This window comes from Podarcis tiliguerta (assembly GCF_965153285.1).
Source record: "Podarcis tiliguerta genome assembly, chromosome: 12".
Classification (NCBI taxonomy): Eukaryota; Metazoa; Chordata; class Lepidosauria; order Squamata; family Lacertidae; genus Podarcis; species Podarcis tiliguerta.
This window is the reverse complement of record NC_139545.1, coordinates 19,682,572-19,707,395: the sequence shown is the minus strand read 5'-3', so window position 1 is coordinate 19,707,395 and position 24,824 is coordinate 19,682,572. Positions and strand designations below refer to the sequence as shown.

The window sequence follows — 24,824 nt, the reverse complement described above, 5'->3', positions numbered from 1 at the left end:
CCATCCATTTCCCATCCGGCCGGTTCTCAAAAGCAGCCGCTCACATGGACCGTCGGGCGAGCCACGTGCGCCGCTTTGTTTACGTTCGGCGCCGCCTGCGCGCTGATTGGCTGTGACGTCGGGGATTACACAATCGGGACGGGGCGGCCGCCTCCCGCTGGCGACCGCGTGGAGAGACACGTGAAGGCGGCGGCGGGAGGCCCTTGTTTTGGTGACCCACATCCAGGGGGCGGCGCGGGGAAAGGACACGTGGCGAAGGCAGGCAGGCAGGCAGGAGCCGGCAGAGCGGATGGAGGAGGAGGAGGAGGGAGGCGCGTTGCAAGACTGCGCCTAGCAGACTTTGGGATTCTCCCTTCCCTTCCTTCTGCTGCCAGGCGGGGACTCTTCCCTCTAAAGCCTTGCCGGATAGGAGGAGCCGCCGCCTTGCGAGGCAGGCGCGGCCCCAAGGCGACCTACCTCCGCTTCGGGAGATCCGAGTGCATTCGAGGTTGCGGGGCGGAGCTTCGACGCTGCTCTTTTGCAAAAGCTGCTCTGCCGCAAGCCGGGGAGCGCCGCGATCCTCTCGCCTTCAAGCCCCTCTTTGAGTTCAGACAGATCTAGTAGGATCGCCCCGATCCTCCTCCGTGGCTACCCAGAAGCGAGCCTGGCCCTGCACGTGGCTGCTACCCCAGATGTTAATTCCCCCCCACACACCTTTTTAATGGAATAATAGGAGGAACGCCTAGCCTGAGGCTGCGATCCGAAACAACCGCACTTACCTGCGAGTAAGCATCACTGAATCCAATAAATAGTATACCGAGTAGACGGGTCAATGGCAAGGTCAATGCGGCGACGTTTGCATGGAGAATGGGATCAAGGAAGAGGCGCGCGCGCGTCTCCTCCTCCCAAAATAGGGAGCATGTTTGGGGGGGCAGGCTTTACGTAAGGAGGGACAGAACCTCAGTTAAGATTTATTTTTACTAGATTTAGGGCTGCCCCCTGGCGTATTTTTACTCGGAAGTAAAGCCTGTGCTCGGAGAGGTTTACTCTTTAGTTAGTGCGCATTCATCGGGTATCTGAACCTTAGGGACGCTTGAGTTCCTCCTCCTCCTCCTCTGCCGGCTGCTCCGCAGCTGCCTTAATGCTATGGAAATCGAGGCTGGCTCTTGGTGCAGCTGCTTCTGTGTGCGCGCATCCATGTGACACCGACCGCCTAGCCCTCTCACATGTACAGACGACCCATGTGCTCAGCTCTCGAAATGTAACAGGTCGGAGGAGAGTCATCTTCCCTGATGGCTGAGCTCACGGAATAGGCAAGTCAGGTGGTCCAACACGAACAGATTCCGGAGGGACTTACATAATAATTACGGACGTTGGGCAGTTTGCCTGAGGCTAGGAGGATAAGAACGGTGTTATGTTTTATAAAAGTCTTATTCAAGGACCAGAGGGGAAGTGCTGCTTCCCCCACCAGTCCTGAAGCCGAAGGGAGACAGGAAGGGATGGAAATTACGAAATTCACCCTCCCCAAATCCCTGTAATAAAATAGACTGAGCCGGCAAAATTCATGGAACACGGATTATATAACAACATGTACCAGCTTCCTAAAGCAATGAACTTTGTGATATTCATTATTTATGACTACTTATAACAAAAGTAGTCATAGTTTGTAGTTATGTAATTTTTTTTTAATATGTTAAAGGCTGCCTTGAGCATGGTTTTAACTTTGCAAAGGTGCATACAAATAAATTGATAATTTGAGCCAAGGGGAGATGTTGGATGACTTGAAAAGGCTTTTAAGCCCAATAATAGCAATCAGGTTCTCTTCAAAATGTGTTTGGTAGGTCTCCTAGATAGCAACAAACAATTAACAAGGTTGAAGCCACTTAATACCACCAAATAATTATGGAGTGGATCCTCTCCTGCTAACTGCCCCCAATTAAATATAGTGCGACCGTCTCGAGGTACACCAGTTACACAAATTTCTACAGTTTACCACAGATTATCTAGTGGGGAAAACTTAAATGATTTAGAGTCTCAGGCAGATGTTGATCAAACAAACAAGAAATGTTTTATTAAACAAAAGGAAGTTTATGAAACCAAGTGCATAAAGAAAGGTAGAAGTTAATTAATTTACTTTATTAAGATGTGTCAGGTTTAAACAGAATATTATAGATACAACTCTTCTTAAACTCCAGTTACTAGAAATCAGTTGGTACACTTCGGGTGGTTAAATATTCAGGTTTCCAGAATAGATTCCAAAATGCTTAACTCAGTTTCTGTCACTTAGATATTACAGTTAAGTACTTTCAACACCGTACCGCTTCCTTCACAGCTAAATATTTTGGTTCATGAGCGAGGGCACTTTTCCTCAGTTACCCACTCTCTTAATCAAGCACCCCCCAACTCGGCCCTCCAGATGTTTTGGGACTACAACTCCCATCATCCCTAGCTAACAGGGCCAGTGGTCAGGGAAGATGGGAATTGTAGTCCCCAAACATCTGGAGGGCTGAGTTTGGGGGTGCCTGCTCTTAACCATCCCATACCTGAGGTCTTCTAAATGGTATAACAGACCTAGGGAATCACCCCCTCCCTTGTTACTGGTTTGGGAGTTGTCTAGTTCCTTGAAGAACTCTCCCCTTCTGGCTATACTGACACCCAGGTAGCCTGAATTCCCACAGGATCTACCTCTCCCGGCTCAAACTCAGCCCTCCCAGAACACTCCTGTCTGTATCCCTTTCCCTCAACCCAGACCCTCAACCCAGTCTCCCTATCCAAGCTACGAGGCTCTGTCCTCTCGCTATGGATAATCAACTCATTGTGTGTGTTGAACTTAACTCAGAACCAGTTCTCCGTATCTCACTCCCGATCACCCAATCTGAAACCTGCCTAACATCTAATCCTATTCCTCTTCTCAAATCCAGCCCAAATCTCATCTTAAATCCAGCCCTAACTAACTCACTCTGTCAGAAAACTGCTCCTTTTATTCCTACCCCCAAAGTGCTGTTCCTTCTAGCTGACTCTGTAGCCAGAAGCTCCTGCATTCTGGTGGAATTTTGGGGGGACTGCAACACCAGACTCTGGTCTGGCTCTGCAGGCCGTCACATGTGCATGTATAACAAAAATAGGAAGAGCTTTGCAGGATCCGATGGAGGGGCTTATCTAGTTCCACTTCCTGTTTCCAGTAGTGGCCAATGATAGTTTATGGGTTTCCCCCTCTCCAGTAGCTGGTATTCAGAAGCACTTTTGACTATAGACCCAGGTTTCCCAAAGTTGGGTCTCCAGCTGTTGTCGGACTACAACTCCCATCATCCTTAGCTAGCAGGTGGCCAAGGATGATGGGAGCTGTAGTCCAAAAACAGTTTGGGAAACCCTGATTTAGATTATCACAGCTGGTAGACTTATCCTCCATGAAACTGTCTTAACACAAGGGTGGTGGGCAGCCTATAGCCTTCCACGTAACGTTGGACTTCAAGCACCCACCAGCCCTAGCTTGCATGACCAATGGTCAAGGATGATGGGAGTTGTAGTCCAGAAATTTCTGGAGGGCCATACATTCCTCATTTCTGGTCTAATCTTTTTACGGCCGTCTTAGCTAGTAAACACCAACCACATCTTGTGACAGCAGATCCTCTGTGTTATTTATGCATTCCATGTACTTTCTGCCTTACGTTCACTGTCAGTTAATGTAATCAAGTGGTTCCAAATTGCGGTGTTGCGAGAAAGAGAGAGAAATGTCCTTATTTGCTTTCTCTACACCAATCACATGTTTGTCATAGCAATGTAATGTTCGTGTTCTGTCCTGGCCAACTTTTTTCCCCTCCGCTAAAAAGAAAGTGTTCTGAATCCAGCACTATGGATGTACATAGCACTGTGTGAATATACATAGTGCTTTACAAAAAGCAGTCTTGACAGGTCCCTAAAAATAGATGCAGGGAAACAGGAGGAGGAGGGGAATCACGTTGTAAAAGTACAGAGCAGAGGAGAAAGCATTATGGAAAGGTACAGTGCTAATGGCCATTTTATTTTCACTCCCATTCCTAATAATTCTTAAAAACGGAGTTTGCCTTTCTTGCTGCTGTTGCAAATCTAGTTGATATTTTCACAAAGCTATCTACCGTGACCCTACTAAGATCCTAGTCACACCCAGTTAAGGTCCCCTCTTGTGAATTTATTTTCTCTGCACCGTTCTCCGTGCACCATTCTACGTTTAAAGTGAACCGTGAACTTCAGTTGCTGTTGCCCATTCATTTAGATTGGATAAATCCTTTTCGAGCTCTTCATAGCCTCTCTCTCTCGTTTTCATCACCCTGAGCGGTTTGTTGTGAGCAAGATCCTTTGTGAATATGAAACAGCACCCCTCCTAATAGAGATCTTTGGGGATGTAAATGTTTGCTTTGTCCGGGGGGGGGGGGGTCATTGCCCTATAAGTCCCAACTCCATGCTTCCTATTATTTAGCCTGTGTGTAGGTTGTTAAGCATTTTCCCTGCCTGAGTAATTGTACACATTTACACATGACTGCTTATGTGTATGTTAAACTTCCTTACTAAACTGATATTGAGACTCTGCTAGTAGGTTACATAATGACTTCCTGGCAAAGCACATGCTCAGTAAGCTATAATTATAATAATTTGCATTATTCTGTGCACATGTGTCCATCTCTTTTCACACGCAAAAGCAGCACTTTTCACATGACACTGCTAGGATGTGGGTTTATATATGTCCAAATTTGAACGCCGTTGAAAGTTTTGAAAGCGTTTCATGTTTTATTTGAAATGGGGCTTCTCCTTTGATACAAAGCTTCATTACCAAATGCGTCACTGGAATGCTAATAATTCTCCCTCTCCGGTCTTAAATATAAATAATTATGGAGCCCCAAGCCTTACGTAATTTTCATTGCAGCCTATATCTACTTCTGTCATTGGTACTATCGTGGTTACTTATGAATTAGAGATTTCCAATGACAAATGTTAACCTGGCATATGTGAAGAGGTTAGGACTGTGCCATGATTTTATAAATTATTCCTTGTGGAGGGCAATCTCAATGTGAAGATATTTTCTTAAGGATTCTTGAGAATCACAATGTTTGAAGGACATTTAGACCTCAAACCTATGCACATTTACTTAGGAGCATGAATGTAAGAGGGAACATGCTCCCTGAAAATATATTTTACCTGCTCTCTTCTCCCCAAATATACTTCCTAGTAATGCTGCTGTAGAGTACTGATAAAATGTGAATCTAATAGGTCATGAAAGCAGTTACAGAGACATTAACACAAAAGCAACAGCCTTCAATATAATGCCTGATCTCCCCAATTTCAAGTAAGCATGTTCCGGATTGCTGCCTTGGGGCTGATTCACACATAACAAATGCCACATGGTGGCTGTCACCATGTTGCAAGCTATTCCACGGGCGGCGGTGGCGTGCCCTGAGAATGGGGGTGATTTTTCTTTCTGGCACTTGCCGGAACCTGGAGAAAATGGGCTCAGTCTGCAAGATCAGCTCCTGCACATCAGTTGTTGTGAAGAAGCCTGTATGATATGATAGTAGCTGTGGACTTAGGTGTGCGTCGGTCCCCACCCCCCCATTGTACCAGTCTTTGCTTTAGGAAACAGCTAATGTTGGATTGTGGGGTACTTCCAAATGGGGCTGAATTTGCAAGCAAGTTCATTTAATGCGGGACGCGGGTGGCGCTGTGGGTTAAACCACAGAGCCTAGGACTTGCCGATCAGAAGGTTGGCGGTTCGAATCCCCGCAACGGGGTGAGCTCCTGTTGCTCGGTCCCAGCTCCTGCCAACCTAGCAGTTCGAAAGCACGACAAAGTGCAAGTAGATAAATAGGTACCGCTCCAGCGGGAAGGTAAACGGCATTTCCTTGTTCTGCTCTGGTTTGCCAGAAGCGGCTTAGTCATGCTGGCCACATGACCTGAAAGCTGTACGCCGGCTCCCTCGGCCAATAAAGCAAGATGAGTCAGCCACGACTGGACTTAATGGTCACGGGTCTCTTTACCTTTACCGGTCATTTAATGCAGCAAATGGTTTGTTGGCAACAGGGTTTTGGGTTTCTTGTTTTTATTTTATTTCCCCTGGGAAGCGGAAGTCCGCATTAAACGGGGAAGGGGGACAGACTTTGATGCCCTCCAGATTGTAGTGATGCATGTGTGGGGAGTTCGAATCCCATGATAAGTACCCATTTGGAGGCACCCACAATAATCTTAAAGTAGAATGCCAGTCTCGTGTCTTCACAGAAAATGTAATTAAAATAAGGCTCTTTGACTTGGGACTTGTATATTCCAAGAGAGGGGAAAGTTCATTTGTAGGTTTTGAAATTCTGCTAATGCCGAATTTTCCTTTTCCCCCTTTGCAATCACTGGAAAGTGGCTTTTCCACATAATAATAAACAAAGGGAGAGAAGCTAAGACAGAATCCTAACAATAAAAATTTGAAAGCTGCGAGATATGTAAGTTCACTTAGAAAAATGAGAGTGAGAAGCAAGCTGGTTTCAAAAAGTACATTTTTATTTTTAAAAAATTCATTTGTTCTAGGAATTGTGTTCTCTGAGGGGTTATTCAGCTGTCATATGACCTGGAAATGGGGATCTTTTTCAACACACAAACTGACTCCCATCCGTGTATAACTGAAGATGCATCTCTCAAGAACATTCACTCCTATTTTGCAAGGTAGAATATCAGGTAAAAATTTCAAAAGCACTTAAGTTACTTAGGAACCCGCATCCTTGCAGAAAGCCTGTGGGGGGATGCAGGCGCCAATGGCCACAATGATCAAACCACTTGCTTTGGAGTCGTCCCATTGTTGACCATAGGACTTCTTCAGAGTAAGTCCTGAGACCATCGCAGCCTGAGTTTATTTATGTGCTTGTGAAAAATTTACCCTTGGGGGGGGAGTATCTGTCCCTGATTGTCTTTCATTCATTCCAAAGAACCCAGGGAATTGTCTTTCTATGAAGGGGAACTATGATTGTTGAACAAAAGGCTCTCTACAGTTCCCAGGGTTCTTTGGGAGAAGCTTTCATTGTGGAATTATTATTTGTAGAGATACCCATTTGTCTTTCGGAAAGCGGCAGTCCCTGGTGAATTATAGAGGTGCGCCAAGCAAATTGCTCCATGTTTTTCTTTCTGCTCATCCTTCATGGATGAAAATACTTCTTTCTTCCTTTTTGTTGTTTTTGAGACCGTGCCACTTTGATGCCCAGAGGGAGGCCTGTCAGTACACAATGGGGCTGCAGCTAAACCCGCCATGGAGCCTGTTAAGGAACCGTATGCAAGCTCCCCTGAGCTCCTTTTAGTGGAAGAACGTGATACATGTGAAATAAATAAGGATTGTAGTTTTTGTTGGAGTTATCTATTATTTATTTGTTACACTTTTATAATGCTTTTCTGTCAACACACTTGTGCACGTGTTGCTGTCTCATAGACATGAAAGAAAAGGAAAATCTACCTGCAGTCTCAAGTCTTGTCTTGTCTTTTCTTCTATTTCTATGCTGCTTTTTATTCATATAAATCCCAAAGCAGCTTACAAACAAAAAGATAAAATTAATAATGGAACATCACGCATACAGCATAAACCGTATAGAATACTTAACAAGTCTATCCCACCGATTCCCTTTCTTCCAGTCTTTCAGAAACAAAAGCTATCAAATACTTGCATTTTCTACTTTCCGTTCTTAACTAATTTCATAAACTGTGTCTTGTTTTGGAACATATTGCTAAAAGCGAGACAACTATAATATGTATTGTGATCCGATTCTGAAAACTAGAAAGGCATTCGGGGGTTGTTTACATGTGGGGCGGGAGAGACTTCTGGAAGTGAATTGTAAAGTGGATCTGTGATCTGGTAGACGTATTCCTGCTTCCTTCGACAGGTGGTGTGATTGCTTACATCAGTTCTTCAAGTTCGGCCTCTAGCCCTGCCTCGTGCCACAGCGAGGGATCGGAGAGCAGCTTCCTGTCCTCATCACCTGTACCGCAGTCACCAAACAGCTCCTCTTCAGACGGCAGCTCTAGCAGCAAGAGCAAAGAGGGCTCTGATGGAGTACCAAAGAATGACCAGTTAGATGACCGCGTTAAGGCCAGCCAGCCAAGTGTAACTGCATTGGCCAAGGGTCATGGTGGACTTACAAGTAAGTATTCATTTGTAGTAGTTCTGCTTTTGTTTAGGCTCAATTCAGGCATCATGTTTCCAGTCTATGGTTGGGAGAATGGGAGGGAATGTGCTTAGGGCTCCATCTTCTCCCCTGTGCTTTGCTACTGGGGCTGGTCTGGGTTTGACTACAGATCAGGATTTTTCAAACTATGGTTTGGAGACTCTCCTAGTTAGCACTATCCATATTTAGTCCTGATTCAGGCATAAGGGCATGCTATGCTTATAGCAAAACCTAAAAGGGAGGAGCTGGAGGAAGAAGCCTCTAAACACATTGGGAATTCCCAATCTCCAAACCATGATTGGCAAACATAACACCTGAATTGATCATTGATATGTTGTCCACACTAAATATATTTGTCTGCGGCCTGAGGGCATCCTTCTGCCTAGAGCCTGTAGCACTTAACATTCAGTGCTTAACCTCTGACTTCCTTCCTTCTAGATAGACTGTAGCTCTGGTTCTCAACCTCTGGCAAACTGGAGCTGCTGCCTCACAGTGCAAAGTGGTGCCAACAGGCCATGTTGTCCTGTGGTCCACAAGTAAGTTTAAAAGTCGAGATCTGACTATAAAAGGACCCCCAGACTTGTCCCCCTCCAACCATCCCAGTTAAGCAACCTTCCCCATTTTGAGGCCATCGAGGCTTCCAGTTGTGTAAAAGGTTGCTTTTATACAGCTCATGATGTCTTCTTACAGTAAATTTGAAGCAAATTACCGAACAGAAAGTAGGTAAAAGTTTGGCAGCACACTGTACACGGTTAGTAGTGGGAACACCAAAATAAAACTCATCATCCACAGATTCTATCTTCCATAGTGCTAGATTCAATCTGTAACAGCACCCAAGTTTTCCTGTGTATATTATTTTAAATGTAGAAGGACTATAAGATGCCATATTCCATACTGGGTCCACCTCACCCAATACTGCCAATACTGGTAGCGCCCCCACACCCGGTCTCAGGCTAAGGTCTTTCCCATCCCTTAGTAACTGATGCTTTTGAAACAGAGGCATCTCTGAGGGAAAAGTGTGTGCTTTGCCATTGCACAAATTGAGAGTTGCCTGTATGCAATTTTGGCTTGGGCTGCTATCCCAGAACGTAATCCCAGTATAAAATCCTGGCTTACTGTAATAGAACATGGTTTGGTTTGGGGTTTTTTTATTTGCAAGATTTCTTGTGTGGTTTTTTTTCCAGAGGCCAGCAGCAACTTGGTTGTTATCTGTAGAGCTAAATTAGAAATAATTTTCCTCGAATTTGCTTGGTGCTAATCTTCCTAACTGTTGATTCTGTATTTGACTCTACTTGGAAACTGTTTCCAACATGATTCACGGATAACAAGATTTTCATCCTTGATAAAGTCAGCACCCAGGGTGTTTCTTTGTTTGCAGTTTGGTGGTACAGTCATACCTCGGGTTAAATATACTTCGAGTTGAGCGCGTTCAAGTTGCGCTCCTCGGCAACCTGGAAGTAATGGAGCACGTTACTACTGGGTTTCGCTGCTTGTATGCGCAGACGCTGAAAATGACGTCACACGCATGCACAGAAGCGGCGAAAAGCGACGCATGCATGCTCAGACATGCCGTCGCTACTTACGTTTACCTCTAGATGCGAACGGGGCTCCGGAATGGGGCTCCTGCTTGGCAGGGGGTTGGATTCGATGGCCCTTGTGGTCTCTTCCAACTCTATGATTCTATGGAACAGATCCCGTTCGTATCTAGAGATACCACTGTATATTTGTGTGTATACAGTAGTATATTGGTTGTCGAACGGCTTGGTTCCTGAACAAATCTGCTCCCAAGCACCACAAACCCAGAAGTGACTGTTCCGGTTTGCAAACGTTTTTCCGAAGCCGAATATCTGACGCGGCTTTCGCGGCTTCCAATTGAGTGCTGGAAGCTCCTGCAGACAATCGGAAGCCATGCCTTGGTTTTTGAGCGGTCCGGGAGTTGAATGGATTAAGTTTAACAACCAAGGTACCACTGTATCTACATCTATATGTATATGTACACAAATATTGTCTATGGATATATACACACATACACATTTGGTAGTAAAAAGATTGCCCTAGGATACAGGTTTCAAATAACTTCAGGGTAATAATAATAATAGCGGGACACAGGTGGCGCTGTGGGTTAAACGACAGAGCCTAGCACTTGCCGATCAGAAGGTTGGCGGTTTGAATCCCCGGGATGGGGTGAGCTCCCGTTGCTCGGTCCCTGCTCCTGCCAACCTAGCAGTTTGAAATCATGTCAAAGTGCAAGTAGATAAATAGGTACCGCTCTGGCGGGAAGGTAAACAGCGTTTCCGTGCACTGCTCTGGTTCGCCAGAAGCGGCTTAGTCATGCTGGCCACATGACCTGGAAGCTGTACGCCAGCTCCCTCGGCCAGTAAAGCAAGATGAGCGCCGCAACCCCAGAGTCGGCCACGACTGGACCTAAATCCTCGCTCTAAGGCCTAGATACCATTTTGTTTCTTAGTTGAGGGAATCAACAAAGTGGGAAGACGTGTGGAACTTATATTACGCCCATCTTGTCAATAGTGATAATGATAATAATTTATTGTTTATTTATGGGTTTCCCCAGCCACTCTTGGCGGCTCCCAACAGAATATTAAAAACACAATAAAATATCAAACGTTAAAAACTTCTCTAAACAGGGCTGCCTTCAGATGTCTTCTAAAAGTCAGATAGTTGTTTATTTCCTTGACATCTGATGGGAGGGTGTTCCACAGGGCGGGCGCCACTACCGAGAAGGCCCTCTGCCTGGTTCCCTGTAACCTCACTTCTCACAGTGAGGGAACCTCCAGAAGGCCCTCAGAGTTGGACCTCGGTGTCCAGGCTGAACGATGGGGGTGGAGACGCTCCTTCAGGTATACTGGAATTTGCCTCTTAACAAAAAGAATGCAACGTAAGTCTAATATGTGTTGTTTCTATTAGGTTGTAATGCTTATTTTTCTATTTATAGAATTTAATGGTATGGTCCTGCTGTGTAAAGTCTGTGGAGATGTTGCTTCAGGATTCCACTATGGGGTCCATGCCTGTGAGGGGTGCAAGGTGAAGTATAATTTTATAATGTGAATATTTATCGGAGCAGTTGTCAAATAGAATTTCAGGGACAAGTGCAGATGTACCTGGTGGTTGGGGGGGAAGCAAATGATTGTTGCAGCTCTAAAACCCTAACCCTACAAGCTTTAAAACTATCCAGAATCTCCTAAGCGAGTCTTGTTATTGTGACCTTCCATCCTTTGGGGGGTCTCAGTGTCCAGGACTTGGAATATTGAAATGCAGTGCTTTTCCTATTTAAAAAATATGTTTAAGAGTACACTCACTTTCCTACTCATATTGAAATACTGCCCCTCAATGAGGCCAAACTTGGATCACAAAATGTTGAGGGGTATGCGTACCTCGAGTGACGCGGGTGGCGCCGTGGATTAAACCACAGAGCCTAGTACTTGCCAATTTTGGGGGACTCAAATTTAAGAAAATGGGGGGAGATGGCACAGAGTCGTTGAGCTTTTCGTAGGGGGGATTGCCGGTTCGAATCCCCGCGACGGGTTGAGCTGCTGTTGCTCGGTCCCTGCTCCTGCCAACCTAGCAGTTCAAAGGCACATTAAAGTGCAAGTAGATAAATAGGTACCGCTCTGGCGGGAAGGTAAACAGCGTTTCCGTGCACTGCTCTGGTTTAGTCAGACTAAGAAGTGGCTTAGTCATGCTTGCCACATGACCTGGAAGCTGTACACCGGCTCCCTCGGCCAGTAAAGCGAGATGAGCGCCGCAACCCCAGATTTGGCCACGACTGGACCTAGTGGTCAGGGGTACCTTTACCTTTACCTTTATGTGTACCTCCAGGAAAAAAAGCACTACTGAAATGTGCTTGGTTGAAAAGCTGCTGCTTGGGGACATCAGTTGGCATGTTATTGTCAACAGCCAGATTCCAGGTTACAATGCAAGTTTCTGTTGATGGGGCATGCTTGAAAATTGCTTGCAAAAAAAAAAGGTGGTTTGAAACTTAACAGTTGCTTGTTCTTTTCAGGGCTTTTTCAGAAGAAGCATCCAGCAGAATATCAAATACAAGAAGTGCCTGAAGAATAATAACTGCTCTATAATGAGAATGAATAGGAACAGGTGCCAGCAGTGCCGGTTCAAAAAATGTTTGTCGGTTGGGATGTCAAGAGATGGTATGTTTCTATATTGAGAGCAGTTAGCTTCAAAAAGGTGAATTGTAATGCTTTTCATACCTAATTATAAAAAGTTGGTCTAAAGCAGGTTTTTCCAAAAACTTGGGTCACCAGCTGTTTTTGGACTACAGTTCCCATCATCCCTGACCACTGGTCCTGCTAGCTAGGGATGATGGGAGTTGTAGTCCAAAAAAATAGCCGCAGACCCACGTTTGGGAAACCCTGGTGTTGAGTAATGGTGTGACATGCAAACTGATTCAAATGTCACCTCAACCATGAACTTATGAGATGCCTTAATGACAACCTGCTATTTTTTTTTTATTACACTCCTTCCTTTGGTGGTGGGGGGGGGCAAAATTGGGAAAATACTGACAGAGCATACAGGACTGTGGTAAGGATTACAGAGGTAGTGCATGTGAAGCCTGGTAATGAGCTTTCTGTCCGTGATATAAACTGCATCCATTGCACTGAGAATGGACAATATACCGTACTTTTCCGTCTATAAGACGCCCCCCCCCCCATGTATAAGACATCCCCAATTTGGGGGGACTCGAATTTAAGAAAATGGGGGGAGATGGCACAGAGTCGTTGAGCTTTTCGTAGGGGGGATTGCCAAAGATTGCTCACGCATCGCTAAGTCCGCCTCCCGTCTGTCCCATCGCCCAATCACCCATCCAACTACCGGAACGTCAGCTAATCAACACCACCCGTTGATGCAGCAACCAATAACATGCACAATAGCCCCTGACAGCCTCGGCAGCAACCAATCAAACGTCCACCCTATGCACTAACCTTGTATAAGACGACCCCCACTTTTTAGCATGATTTTTAAAGAAAATAACCTAGCCTTGTACACGGAAAAGTACAGGAAATGGTGAAACAATAGGCATTAATTTCTAAGGGGATTGAGAGTTTAAGGGGCCTTGGGAGGAAACACATGCAAACCAGTCCTACAGCTGGGAGGCAATAATAGTGGTTGTCCAACCAGAATCTGATTTTGCTTGACACCATCTTTCCCCCATATTGGCAGACCGGCATAAGGGGCTGGTTTTCTTCTCCCTCAAGCCAACATGTTTTTTATACTTTACATGAGCTGCTAAACTGTAAGCAGCCATGCCTTTTTAAAACGACGACGTAGCTTGTTCTTAGCTACACAAGTGACGGCTGTTACTTGTGTAGCTAAGGAAGTAAAAGCAATCTCTTACCACTGCAAGTTGCGAAAACACATTGCTAACCGGGGCAGCCAATATGGGCTGCTTTCTCTGGTAAAGTTCCTTCAAGCCCAGGGAATGCCTCCATTCAGACAGATGATCCTTTTACGACTTTATTTACAGTGGTACCTCGGGTTAAGTACCTTCATACTGTTGTGGCTTACGGCCAAACAAGAATGCACTTACTCAAGACTCATATTAATGGTACTAAATGCAAAAGGTGTGTCTCTCCCCACCCCCACCCCCAAAGTCGAATCAAAAATATATTAAGGTCTTCCAGACACAGCCATCGAGAGTTGAATTCTGGTCCTCCTGCAACTTTATGGAAAGACAACGCTCAAGCACACTTCACTGGGGAAACCCAGCCAGATGGGCGGTGTATAAATTATTTATTATTATTATTACTACTACTGCTACTACAGTGGTACCTCAGGTTAAGTACTTAATTCGTTCCGGAAGTCCGTTCTTAACCTGAAACTGTTCTTAATCTGAGGTACTACTTTAGCTAATGGGGCCTCCCGCTGCTGCCGCGCCACGGGAGCACGATTTCTGTTCTCATCCTGAAGCAAAGTTCTTAACCCAAGGTACTATTTCTGGGTTAGTGGAGTCTGTAACCTGAAGCGTATGTAACCTGAGGTACCACTGTATATGCATTTATAACCTGCCTTTCCTCATGTGGCTGGAAGGTGGGTTATATATGGGTCAATTCAACCTCCTTTTTCATGTAATCATGTAAAAGTTCCTTCCCTTTTCAAAAGCAGTTTGCTGTTTGGCCTTGCAGTCGAAGCTCCTGTTTGAGAAACCACACACATCTGAAGCTGCTTTGGGCTCAGAGAACAAGTATCATAGAACTACCGTCAAAAATACACTCATTGGTTTAATCAGTGGTACCAGTGCTTTTTTCCCTACAAAAATAGGTGCCGGTACTTACTGTGAAATTGTTACAGTAAGTGCCACACTTTTTAACAACAAAAAAGAGAAGCCTGTACTGCGTACTCCAGTAAAAAAAGCACCGAGTGGCATGTGATTCTCTGTGTTTTGATTAGTTTTTGAAGCAGGAGAGAGTTTTGTTTGCTTGTACAGCGTTTCCGCTGGAATTTGTCAGCCCGCTTGTAGCTAAAGAGTCTTGTTTTGGTTTTGTTCCTTTTCCGAAGCCGTTCGATTTGGCCGGATTCCTAAACGTGAGAAGCAGAGGATGTTGATCGAGATGCAAAGCGCCATGAAAACCATGATGAACACCCAGTTCAGCGATCATTTGTCCAGCGAAGCCTCGAAAGAGAGCCAAGAACCTTTGCTTCTGCTGCCTCAAGAAGAGCTGAGCGCCAAACGGCAAGAAGAGCAGAAAAACGCCGGCGGCCGTTCTTCTCCTCCTCCTCCTGCTCTCCTCCTCCCCCCTCCTCCCCCTCCCCCCTCTGACATTGCTAAGGAAGAAGTGATTGGCATGGTGACTAGAGCCCACAAAGATACCTTTATGTACAACCAGGAGCAACCCGAAAACCCTCCCACTCCTGGGCAGCCCCAGAATATGGAGAGAAACCTAAAATACAGTGGTGGTAGCGAAAGCAATAATAGTGGCCTAAGCTGCGCCCACCATGGTGGGAATGAACAACATTTCATTGGACAACACAAAGGGCGAAACAACATGCATTATCCAAATGGGCGTAGTAATCTTTGCTTTACAAACAGCCATTCGGTGAACATTGCTAATGGCGCCGCCTCAACAAGTTGCAATGGTAGGCCTGAAAGTGGCTTTCCTCAGCATGTGTCTATGAATGCTTACCCCTGCAACCCCGGAGAAAGGATGCACCTGGTACAACTAATTCTTAATTTCTCTTGCACAGTTCTCTGAGGGATTGTTACTTGGCGTAGGTTCAGACTAGTCACATGGGCTGGGAGTGGCTTCTCCCTGGGACCACCTTGTTTAGTGAAATAACAAGCTTAGGGTAATGACAGCAACAACAAATAGGAGAGGAAGATTACTGAGTTTTGGGGGGTGCCAAAATCAATTGGCCCATCGCTAAAAGAACCTCTTTCCAATTGAAAAGAAAAGTATGGTTGGGAAAATGACTGATAGTGGGAAATGTTTGCTTAAACAAATGTTTGTTTAACTGAGGTATATTTTGTGAAACCTCAACCCCAAATATGGTTTGTTTCGAATCTTGGGAATCTTCTGCTTCTCGTTTTTTGATCAATCCCAGTTTGTTGTGCTATCCAAACTCGAAATGTAGCCATCTGCATAAACTATGGCATGAGGTTGCCTTGTTTCAGCTAACAAGAGTTAAAATTAACCGCAGTTTGTCACAACTTGGCAAACTCTGGTTAATCAAAAATGGAAGCAGAAGTGAACTACTCCCTGCAATGGCTCCAGAAGAGGGAGAAGTGCTCAAACACAAGCCTTGGCTAGGCATATTGCTGTAATGCTAAAACTTGTTTAGCATGTGTAAAGCAGCCTTAAGGGCGCTATAATGTGTCTCCCCCCTTTATAGAATTCAGTCAGTTGGGTAATAAGACTTAACTGTCATCTAATGAATTGCGAATTGCTAGGAAAATTAGTGTCAGTGAAACTTAACCAGCTGTCATATTTCACCGAAAACTTGGTGATCAGGCTCACAGTATTTTTACTTGAGAATTAAATGCAACTTTTAAGCTTCTCTCTTTCTCTCATGCTTTGTATGCCATGTTTTTAATGTGCATTGGAAAGCAGAAGAGAGATCAAATACACACATTTCAGGAAGATGCAGCCAATCAATTTAAGCTCTGGTTTTAAAAATTGCTGAGTCTTGGAAGTGAATCTTTGATAATAATATTTTTTATTAAACTGTACTGTAGATTGTAACACACATTTAATTTTAATCCAGGCCTCACACATTTAGTACCTAGTCTCCAAATATATTTTGTTGATGTTCCTTTATTGTAATAATATATGAAGATTTTTGAAACTATGAAATCGCTTGGCGAGTTTGCTTGGAATAGAATATTGAGACTGTGTGTATAAATATCTAGGTTTGCCCAATGAACAAGACTCCTTTTGTGGACCCAAATAAGTCTGGTCATGAAGTCTGGGAAGAATTTTCCATGAGCTTTACTCCTGCTGTGAAGGAAGTGGTGGAGTTTGCCAAACGTGTCCCAGGCTTCCGAGACCTTTCGCAACATGACCAAGTAAACCTTCTGAAGGCTGGAACCTTTGAGGTGAATATTATCTTAACTGAATGTATTGCAGATGTTTTGCTGTGGCGTTCTATATATATAATAGATTCATTTTGTTTTGACCTTTTCTTCTCCCCTGCAGCCTTGTTGGTTAAAAATGGATCAAAAGTTAGTGCTGCTATTTTGATGACTTTGGTAGTTGTCTGCAGCACTCGTCCGAAATGTTCGGCAGAGGTTATCTTTGCGCAAAACTATTGCTAATTTGGCTTGTTCTTCCCCTCAGGAATATGAGTTCAGTTCTCTTACCCTCTTACCCTTACAGAATGACAGTGTGACGTAGCCTTAGATGTGGGACTGTGTTGAATCACCTAACAGATAACAGATTGAGGTTGAATCCTGACAAGACAGAAGTACTGTTTTGGGGGGACAGGGGACAGGTGGGTGTGGAGGACTCCCTAGTCCTGAATGGGGTAATTGTGCCCCTGAAGGACCAGGTGCGCAGCCTGGGAGTCATTTTGGTCTCACAGCTGTCCATGGAGGCACAGGTCAATTCTGTGTCCAGGGCAGCTGTCTACCAGCTCCATCTGGTATGCAGGCTGAGACCCTACCTGCCCGCAGACTGTCTCGCCAAAGTGGTGCATGCTCTGGTTATCTCCCGCTTGGACTACTGCAATGCGCTCTACGTGGGGCTACCTTTGAAGGTGACTCGGAAACTACAACTAATCCAGAATGCAGCAGCTAGACTGGTGACCGGGAGTGGCCTCTGAGACCACATAACACCAGTCCTGAAAAACATACATTAGCTCCCAGTACTTTCCCCAGCACAATTCAAAGTGTTGGTGCTGACCTTTAAAACCCTAAACGGGCTTGGCCCAGTATACCTGAAGGAGTGTGTCTCCACCCCCATCATCCAGCCCAGGCACTGAGGTCCAGCTCTGAGGGCCTCCTGGAGGTTTCCTCACTGTGAGATGTGAGGTTACAGGGGACCAGGCAGAGGGCCTTCTCAGTAGTGGCACCCACCCTGTGGAACACCCTCCTGTCAGATATCAAGGAAATAAACAACAATCTGACTTTTAGAAGACATCTGAAAGCAGCCTTCTTTAGGGAAGTTTTTAATGTTTGAAGTTTTATTCTGTTTTTAATGTTCTGTTGTGAGCTGCCCAGAGTGGCTGGGGAAACCCAGCCAGATGGGCAGGGTAGAAATAAATAAATTACTATTGAAATATTTTCAAAAAGTAATTTGTGATGGCTGGGGAATAAATAATAAATTATTATTATTATTATTATTATTATTATTGTGACACCACTACCCCGCCCCCCTCAAGGGACATTACATGTGAGTTTATGCTCAACCACACTTAGCATGTTCTCTCTCCAGAGCATACATGTAACGATGTAAGCTTTGGTTTTTGACTAAAACCCGTTCTGGTAAATGATCTAGGCCAATAATTCCCAATTAGTTAAGTATGGTGAACCCCCTGTTTTTCAAGAGCAAGAGCAGACTGCAAATGTGGGAGCAGGACGTGCAGGGAAATGTTCCTTTTTTCTGGTTTTTTAAGCCAAAATACAGTGGAATCTCAGTTGTCGAATGTAATCTGTTCTGGAAGACCATTCAACTTCCGAAACATTTGACAACCGAAGCGCAATGGGTGGTCTGAAAACTCAACTGAGAAAATTGAGAAACGCAGCTCGGAAGCCGTACGACTTCCTAGGCGTGTTTGAAAACGGAAGCAATTGCTTTCAGGTTTTTGGCGTTCGAAAACCGAAACGTTCGGCTTCCGAGACGCTCAAAAACCAAGGTTCCACTCTACTCCTTTCTGTATTACCTTTTTAAATCTTAATTTTATTTTATTTTTGCTTGAAATCAGTTTGTATAAGCGAACTCATCTTGTTCAGACATTTATTGTGAGAATATTTTAGCCTGTATAGTGTCCGTATTTAGAAAATCGTGGAGGGTGATTTATAAACAAATGAGTAATATAAAAGTAGGCTGTGGACCAGAGACAGTATTACACAGGTGGAGGTATGTTGGTGATGCAGGAAGCTTTCTGTGCTGGTCATTTTGTGGGGAAATCTGTTTTCATGTACAGAAACAACATTTCTTCTGTTTAAAAAAGCAATTGTACTTGTTCATCAGCTGTCAGACAAGCAACATTATCAATGTATAGTGTTACACACTGACTTCTTTTATCCCTAATGTCCTGCAGATTGGTCTAATCTTTTTTTAATTGCTCTTTTTTCTTTTGGGTAGGTTTTAATGGTACGGTTTGCATCCTTATTTGATGCAAAGGATCGCACTGTCACTTTTCTCAGTGGAAAGAAATACAGTGTGGACGATCTGCGTTCGATGGGAGCCGGTGATCTGCTCAACTCCATGTTTGAGTTTAGTGAGAAACTAAATGCCCTGAACCTTAGTGATGAAGAAATGAGCTTGTTTACAGCTGTGGTCCTTGTGTCTGCTGGTAAGAAAGTTAATCCATACCATGGAATAAAATATTCTTGTATATCTCCAGATTTAAAATCGGCACCTTTGTCGTCTTTTCAGAATAAAAGAAATCTAGCTAATGGGTTGGGGAGTATTGTTTATTTTTATAAATAAGTGGGGGTTTCTTCAGAGCACCTGAGAATTATATCCTTCCGTAAATTATGTGGGGTGGAAGAATTTCAACAACAGCAGATTTTCAAGTGCTTTATTTTTCTGTTCCATTAGTAATAATGATGCCAGCTTCTCTTTTGCCACACCTGCGAGGACTTTTTCATTTTGTGGCCACTTTTCATGTGTGATTTTTATCCTTTTACTGTTCGTTCTTTTGTTTTATGTTAAGCGTCAAGGTTTTTCTTTATTGCAAATCGCTTTTGGCTTTTTGAGAAAGCAATAAATACATGGTTAAGGGTTACTGTTTGTTAAGCAACCTGAGAGGATGCGTTCTCATTGACATGCAATGCTGCGGAAATCGCACCAACGTACCCTTGCATGTCAGGTGGGTTCTTGCCATCAGCTTTTTGGTTGTTTGTTTTTGCAATTTCCCCTCACATTAATCCTAATGGGAAGGAAAAATAAGTATACTCCAGGTCTGATGTACTTCTTCCTCTCCACTTCCACCACCTCCCCAAATCCCGTGGAATGGAAGCATCTCCTAATCCACCTTGGAATGCCTCCTTTTTGCCCCCTCTACCAACAAAGCAACAATGACGGAGGAGGAACAGCTGCAGAGGCTTTTGTAGCATGCAAGGAGAATAATAATAATAAATAATAATTTATCATTTATACACTGAGAGCCGGTGTGGTGTAGTGGTTAAGAGCGGTAGTCTCGTAATCTGGTGAACCAGGTTTATGTCTCCGCTCCTCCACATGCAGCTGCTGGGTGACCTTGGGCCAGTCACACTTCCTTGAAGTCTCTCAGCCCCACTCACCTCACAGAGTGTTTGTTGTGGGGGAGGAAGGGAAAGGAGAATGTTAGCCGCTTTGCGACTCCTTCGGGTACTGATAAAGCAGGATATCAAATCCAAACTCTTCTTCTACCCCACCCATCTGTCTGGGTTTCCCCAGCCTCTCTGGACATCTCCCAACAGAATATTAAAAACATGATAAAACATCAAACATTAAAAACTTCCCTAAACAGGGCTGCCCTCAGATGTCTTCTAAAAGTCAGATAGCTGTTTATTTCCTTGACATCTGATGGGAGAGCGTTCCACAGGGCGGGTGCCACTGCCGAGAAGGCCCTCTGCCTGGTAATCTCACATCTCGCAGTGAGGGAACCTCCAGGAGGCCCTCAGAGCTGGACCTCAGTGTCCGGGCTGAACGATTGGGTGGAGACGGTCCTTCAGGTATACTGGGCCGAGGCCGTTTAGGGCTTTAAAGGTCAGCACCAACACTTTGAATTGTGCTCGGAAACATACTGGGAGCCAATGTAGGTCTTCCAGGACTGGTGTTATGTGGTCTCGGTGGCCACTCCCAGTCACCAGTCCAGCTGCCGCCTTCTGGATTAGTTGTAGTTTCCGGGTCACCTTCAATGGTAGCCCCACGTAGAGCACCTTGCAGTAGTCCAAGCAGGAGAATGCTTTCGTACATGGGCCTTTCTCCACCTATGGATCTTCCTCTCTCTGTGAAGCAGGGGGTGCCCTCCCAGAGACCGTCGTATTTCAGAGAAAAGGCTTCCCCACACTTTCTAGGCACTGTCCAAGAAGTTTTTCCTTTGTCCTGCCACTTTCCCCAGGGGAAAAAATACCCACTGTTTACTGCTGAATTGGAAGAAGCAATAATATGCAGAAAACCCATTGGCGTTTGTTCTGATTCATCAGTAAACAGCGCGGTTTCCTTGGGGGAAATGGGGCAAAAGAAGAAACCTAAAAATCGAACGCCTAAAAATTACAGGGTAAGTGTGGGTGAACCCTTAGTTGCTGCAGAGCTGTACAACAGAAGATAAAGTGGCCCTGTGTACTTGGCAAGTAGAGCAGACAGCTCCTCATTCCTGTTCCCTTTTCATAAAATTCCTCTTGCTACAAAAGAAGAGGAGTTCTGGATTGTTCATAGCATCACAAAATAAGGGGACACTGCTCTGCATTTCAGGGGTACCTTTGAGTGAACCCACTAAAATAAAGGAACATTAAGTTAGTCACATTCACTAACTCCAGTGGGTTAGTTTGGCTAACCTTGAATGCAACCCTTTTGACTTAGGGTAGGATTTTTTTGTTATGTGAGGATGTTGAGAAGTGCTTTGCAAAACAGGCACCTAACTAAAAGCTTCAGTATGTAGGTTTATGCCTCCGTTTGTATTACCTTTTCATTAGTCAACCCTGAATTCCCACTAACTAACACAAATGCTTTGACGAATAGCTGAAGGTAGAGTTGAATTTCATACTAACCAGTGTTCAATTGGCACACCAAATAACCGTCTCCGTTCCGTTCTCTTCTGTTGTTTAGAACGATCGGGAATAGAAAATGTCAACTCGGTGGAAGCGTTGCAAGAAACACTAATCCGCGTGCTTAGGACCTTAATCACAAAAAACCATCCGAACGAAGCCTCTATATTTACAAAACTGCTCTTGAAGTTGCCTGACTTGCGTTCCTTAAACAACATGCACTCTGAGGAACTCCTGGCCTTTAAAGTTCACCCATAGGCTTTTACCTCTTTTGTTTATAGAATGGACTTGCTTCCTGTCAATTAACTGTGGTTATTTCATGCTATAAAATGTTTATTTATGTTTGTTTGTATGTACCTTTTGTGGAGAAGAAGAACTTGCTGTCTGTGTGATAGATGTTCTGTTGCCATGCAATAACAACGTTTCGGGTTGACCATTTTTTCCGTCAGTAACAACATGGCCACAGATTTCTTCATGATTATCCAAAAACAGCCCCATTTGCACTAAAAGTGAAGAGGTTACATTCAATCTTACGGATATTGACTGTTAATTACTGCACCCTTACAGTATAGACCAATTAACTGGCTCTTCTATAAACCAGAATGCACAATGGCTATATGCAGAAAACCAGAATTTTGGATAAATGACACTACAGTAACTGAAGATGGGTTTAATTTGTTTATCCCCCCCTTTGAGCATCTCTTCTTGGTTCAGTAGGAAGCTCAGAAAATTTGTTTTGCTTTTCGGAAGCTTAGGAGCTCCATGGGGAGGTCTCATTGTAAACTGATTAGATAGCTCTAAGCACAAGCGCACATGTGCTGTATGTATGTATAGTATGAAGAGATGTTGGGCATGTTACGACTTTTAAGAAATACATTGTTTGTGTATGTATATATTTAAGTGTATGTATGTAAATAGTTCTAATTGAAACAACATGCATATAATTTCTTCACAATATTTTTCAACTGTGAAGAAGTTAACCAAACGAAAGGTGGTTGACCCATGGGAACAACGAAACCGATGCTTTAGGTGATGCGCTGCCGAACCAAATGTCTCGAGAGTTCATCATGTTTATAGAGATTTTCAGGTTAACTGCGGTGTGCCGAGTTCGCTGCTTCGAGAAGTCTTGCAGAATCAAAAGTGAAATGGCAGATCTGTCAAATCAGTTAAAGGTACTGGATTAGGCTGACTTTTTTAAAAAATCTATTGCTTCTAAGATTCTTATGTGCTAATAGACACTTAAAGTTGCTGGACACACTACTCTTATCTGGAAGGAAATTTTTCAGATGAAGCTTGTAATCTGTGTAGTTTTAGAGAATCATGATAAATTTCAAGGAAACGATTGATCAAACACCTTCATTGCATATGTTTGTGTGTCCTTTGAATCTGTACACTTTATACACCTGTATGCTGCTTGAATGGGAATGAGAATTGGAAACAAAAAACAGACACAGTCAGTGGCTCATGCGGTATGTTTGTTGCCCAAGTGTATTGTATTAAGGTTAGAGTTGTAAAGGTTTTCTTAAACCTTTTTTGGTGTACATAACAAAGGTCTGTTAGATAGTCTGTCTGATACCAGGTCTATTTTTCTATAATTTTGATGTTCTTTTTTTAAATGTCAATGATAAATCCCCAGGCGCAAGGATTTCCTTTGCATCTAGATACTATCTCAAAATAATATTTTCCTATAATATCAAGAAGTAAAAACACACAATGGCACTTAAAATAAGCCAGAAAGTTATGACTGGCCTTATTGTTACCACAGTATGGAAGGAAAAATTCTTTCTACTTCCTCCTTAAGGAAAGCATTGACTCCCCAGTTTACAACCTCAATATTTCACATGACTGTTTATTGCTTGAAGGTACAAACTTGCATCTCCCATTGTGCTTAGGTGAAGAATTGCAGCTTCAAGGGTTCAATAGATGTTTAGTATTTTCTGCTGTCAAATGGTGGAGGTAGATTTGATGCCCTGTCACAGCATAAAACTTTGGAGCATTTTGTATTACTGCTTTTTTATTTTAAGAGGTTGTTTCAGAAAATTCAGTCTTAATTCAGAGGGAATATGTGCGTCTTCTGCACACAGAACTGAGACCACTAGGAGACAACCCATTCTTCCAATTTCAGTTGTACAACCACTTGGTGATGTCTTGAGACAGCTTATGCTTTCAAAACATGAATTGTTGACTTGGTATAATACAGGTATTTCAGTAACTATATTTTTTATTAATCAAGGACAGGTAAGCCATTTAGCATCCACTGCTTAAAAATCAAAGAAGAAAGTTGCCCTGATTTTTAGGCTTCTTACAGAAGCTTCCTCCCTACATATAAAATGTCTCTTCATTTTATTTTTAAGTCTTTAGAAAAGTATAACCAGCACACTGTAAAGTATTGCTTATTGCTTTAAAAGAGTGTTTCCATATTTGTGCATATAATTAGATAATTATGTGGTGAAATAAATGCATGCAATTTCAATTTAAACAACATGTTCCTGTACATTACAGAACTTGATTTATGTTGTTCTGCGTTGTTGTTTATTTACAAATTCAAGATCCAAGTACAGTCGTACCTCAGCTCCCGAACGCCTTGGGAGTCGAACATTTTGGCTCCGGAACGATCGAAAACCAGAAGTGAGTGTTCCGGTTTTCAAACTTCCTTTTGGAACTTGAACGTCTGGCGTGGCTTGCGCGGCTTCCGATTGGCTGCTGGAGCTTCCTGCAGCCAATCAGAAACCACGCTTTGGAAGTCGTAACGGACTTCCGGAACAGATTCTGTTCAACTGCTGAGGTACGACTGTACAACTTTATTTAGAACATTCCCCTGTGTTGCAGTCTCCAAGGCAGCTGTTGTCAACCTGCCGCTAGATGCCGCTAATGAAAACTACTCTAGGGCCTAGCACTTGTGTCACGCTGGCAGCACTAAAAGTCACTGGACTGCTACTCCTCACACTGGTGTGGTGTTAAGATGAGCCACACAGAAGCATTTTCTCATCCTAGCATCAAACTTCAGATAACTGGGTAACGCCTGTGTAAAAAAAGGATCTGGCCTTAGTGAGCAAGGAAGCCATTTGCTGCCTCTAAAGTTAGATCTTGTTACTGCTAAAGAAGCTCTGCTTTACTGTGTTGCTGGTTATACACTTGTTAAATACTGAGAAATATTTCGCATCAGACTTTTGAGTACTGTAGATGGGATGTTGCTAAGAGACTATGAAAATGTACTGTACGAAACTAAATGAATTTTTTTACTCTGGTTTTTCATGTTTAAAAAGATTAAATATGGGCATTATGTTGGCAAAGCA

The 24,824-nt window shown here is 43.8% G+C and overlaps 2 protein-coding genes and 1 long non-coding RNA gene across 5 annotated transcripts in view; 2 read left to right on the top strand and 1 right to left on the bottom strand.

The window, feature by feature from the left end:
* NKIRAS1 (NFKB inhibitor interacting Ras like 1) overlaps window positions 1-868 on the bottom strand; it is a 22,253-nt gene extending 21,385 nt beyond the window's left edge. The window contains exon 1 of the mRNA XM_083405227.1: window positions 759-868. The gene's annotated coding sequence lies outside the window, so the exon portion shown is untranslated. The remainder of the gene's footprint in view (window positions 1-758) is intronic.
* The window catches only part of NR1D2 (nuclear receptor subfamily 1 group D member 2), a 25,885-nt gene extending 1,061 nt beyond the window's left edge, over window positions 1-24,824 (top strand). The window contains exons 2-9 of one of the 3 annotated variants that reach the window (XM_083404953.1): window positions 7,860-8,117; window positions 8,580-8,677; window positions 11,095-11,183; window positions 12,163-12,307; window positions 14,673-15,328; window positions 16,522-16,707; window positions 18,917-19,127; window positions 21,590-24,824. In XM_083404953.1, coding sequence (XP_083261079.1) covers window positions 11,106-11,183; window positions 12,163-12,307; window positions 14,673-15,328; window positions 16,522-16,707; window positions 18,917-19,127; window positions 21,590-21,786 — 1,473 coding nt within the window. In that variant the 5' untranslated portion in view covers window positions 7,860-8,117; window positions 8,580-8,677; window positions 11,095-11,105 and the 3' untranslated portion in view covers window positions 21,787-24,824. Of the gene's footprint in view, window positions 1-271; window positions 765-7,859; window positions 8,118-8,579; window positions 8,678-11,094; window positions 11,184-12,162; window positions 12,308-14,672; window positions 15,329-16,521; window positions 16,708-18,916; window positions 19,128-21,589 lie in introns of those variants that run through there. The other 2 variants (XM_083404954.1, XM_083404952.1) reach the window with 2 other exon arrangements.
* Window positions 8,684-10,231, top strand: LOC310660555. The gene is made up of 2 exons (XR_014503509.1): window positions 8,684-9,518; window positions 9,852-10,231. It is a non-coding gene; the product is annotated as an uncharacterized lncRNA (long non-coding RNA).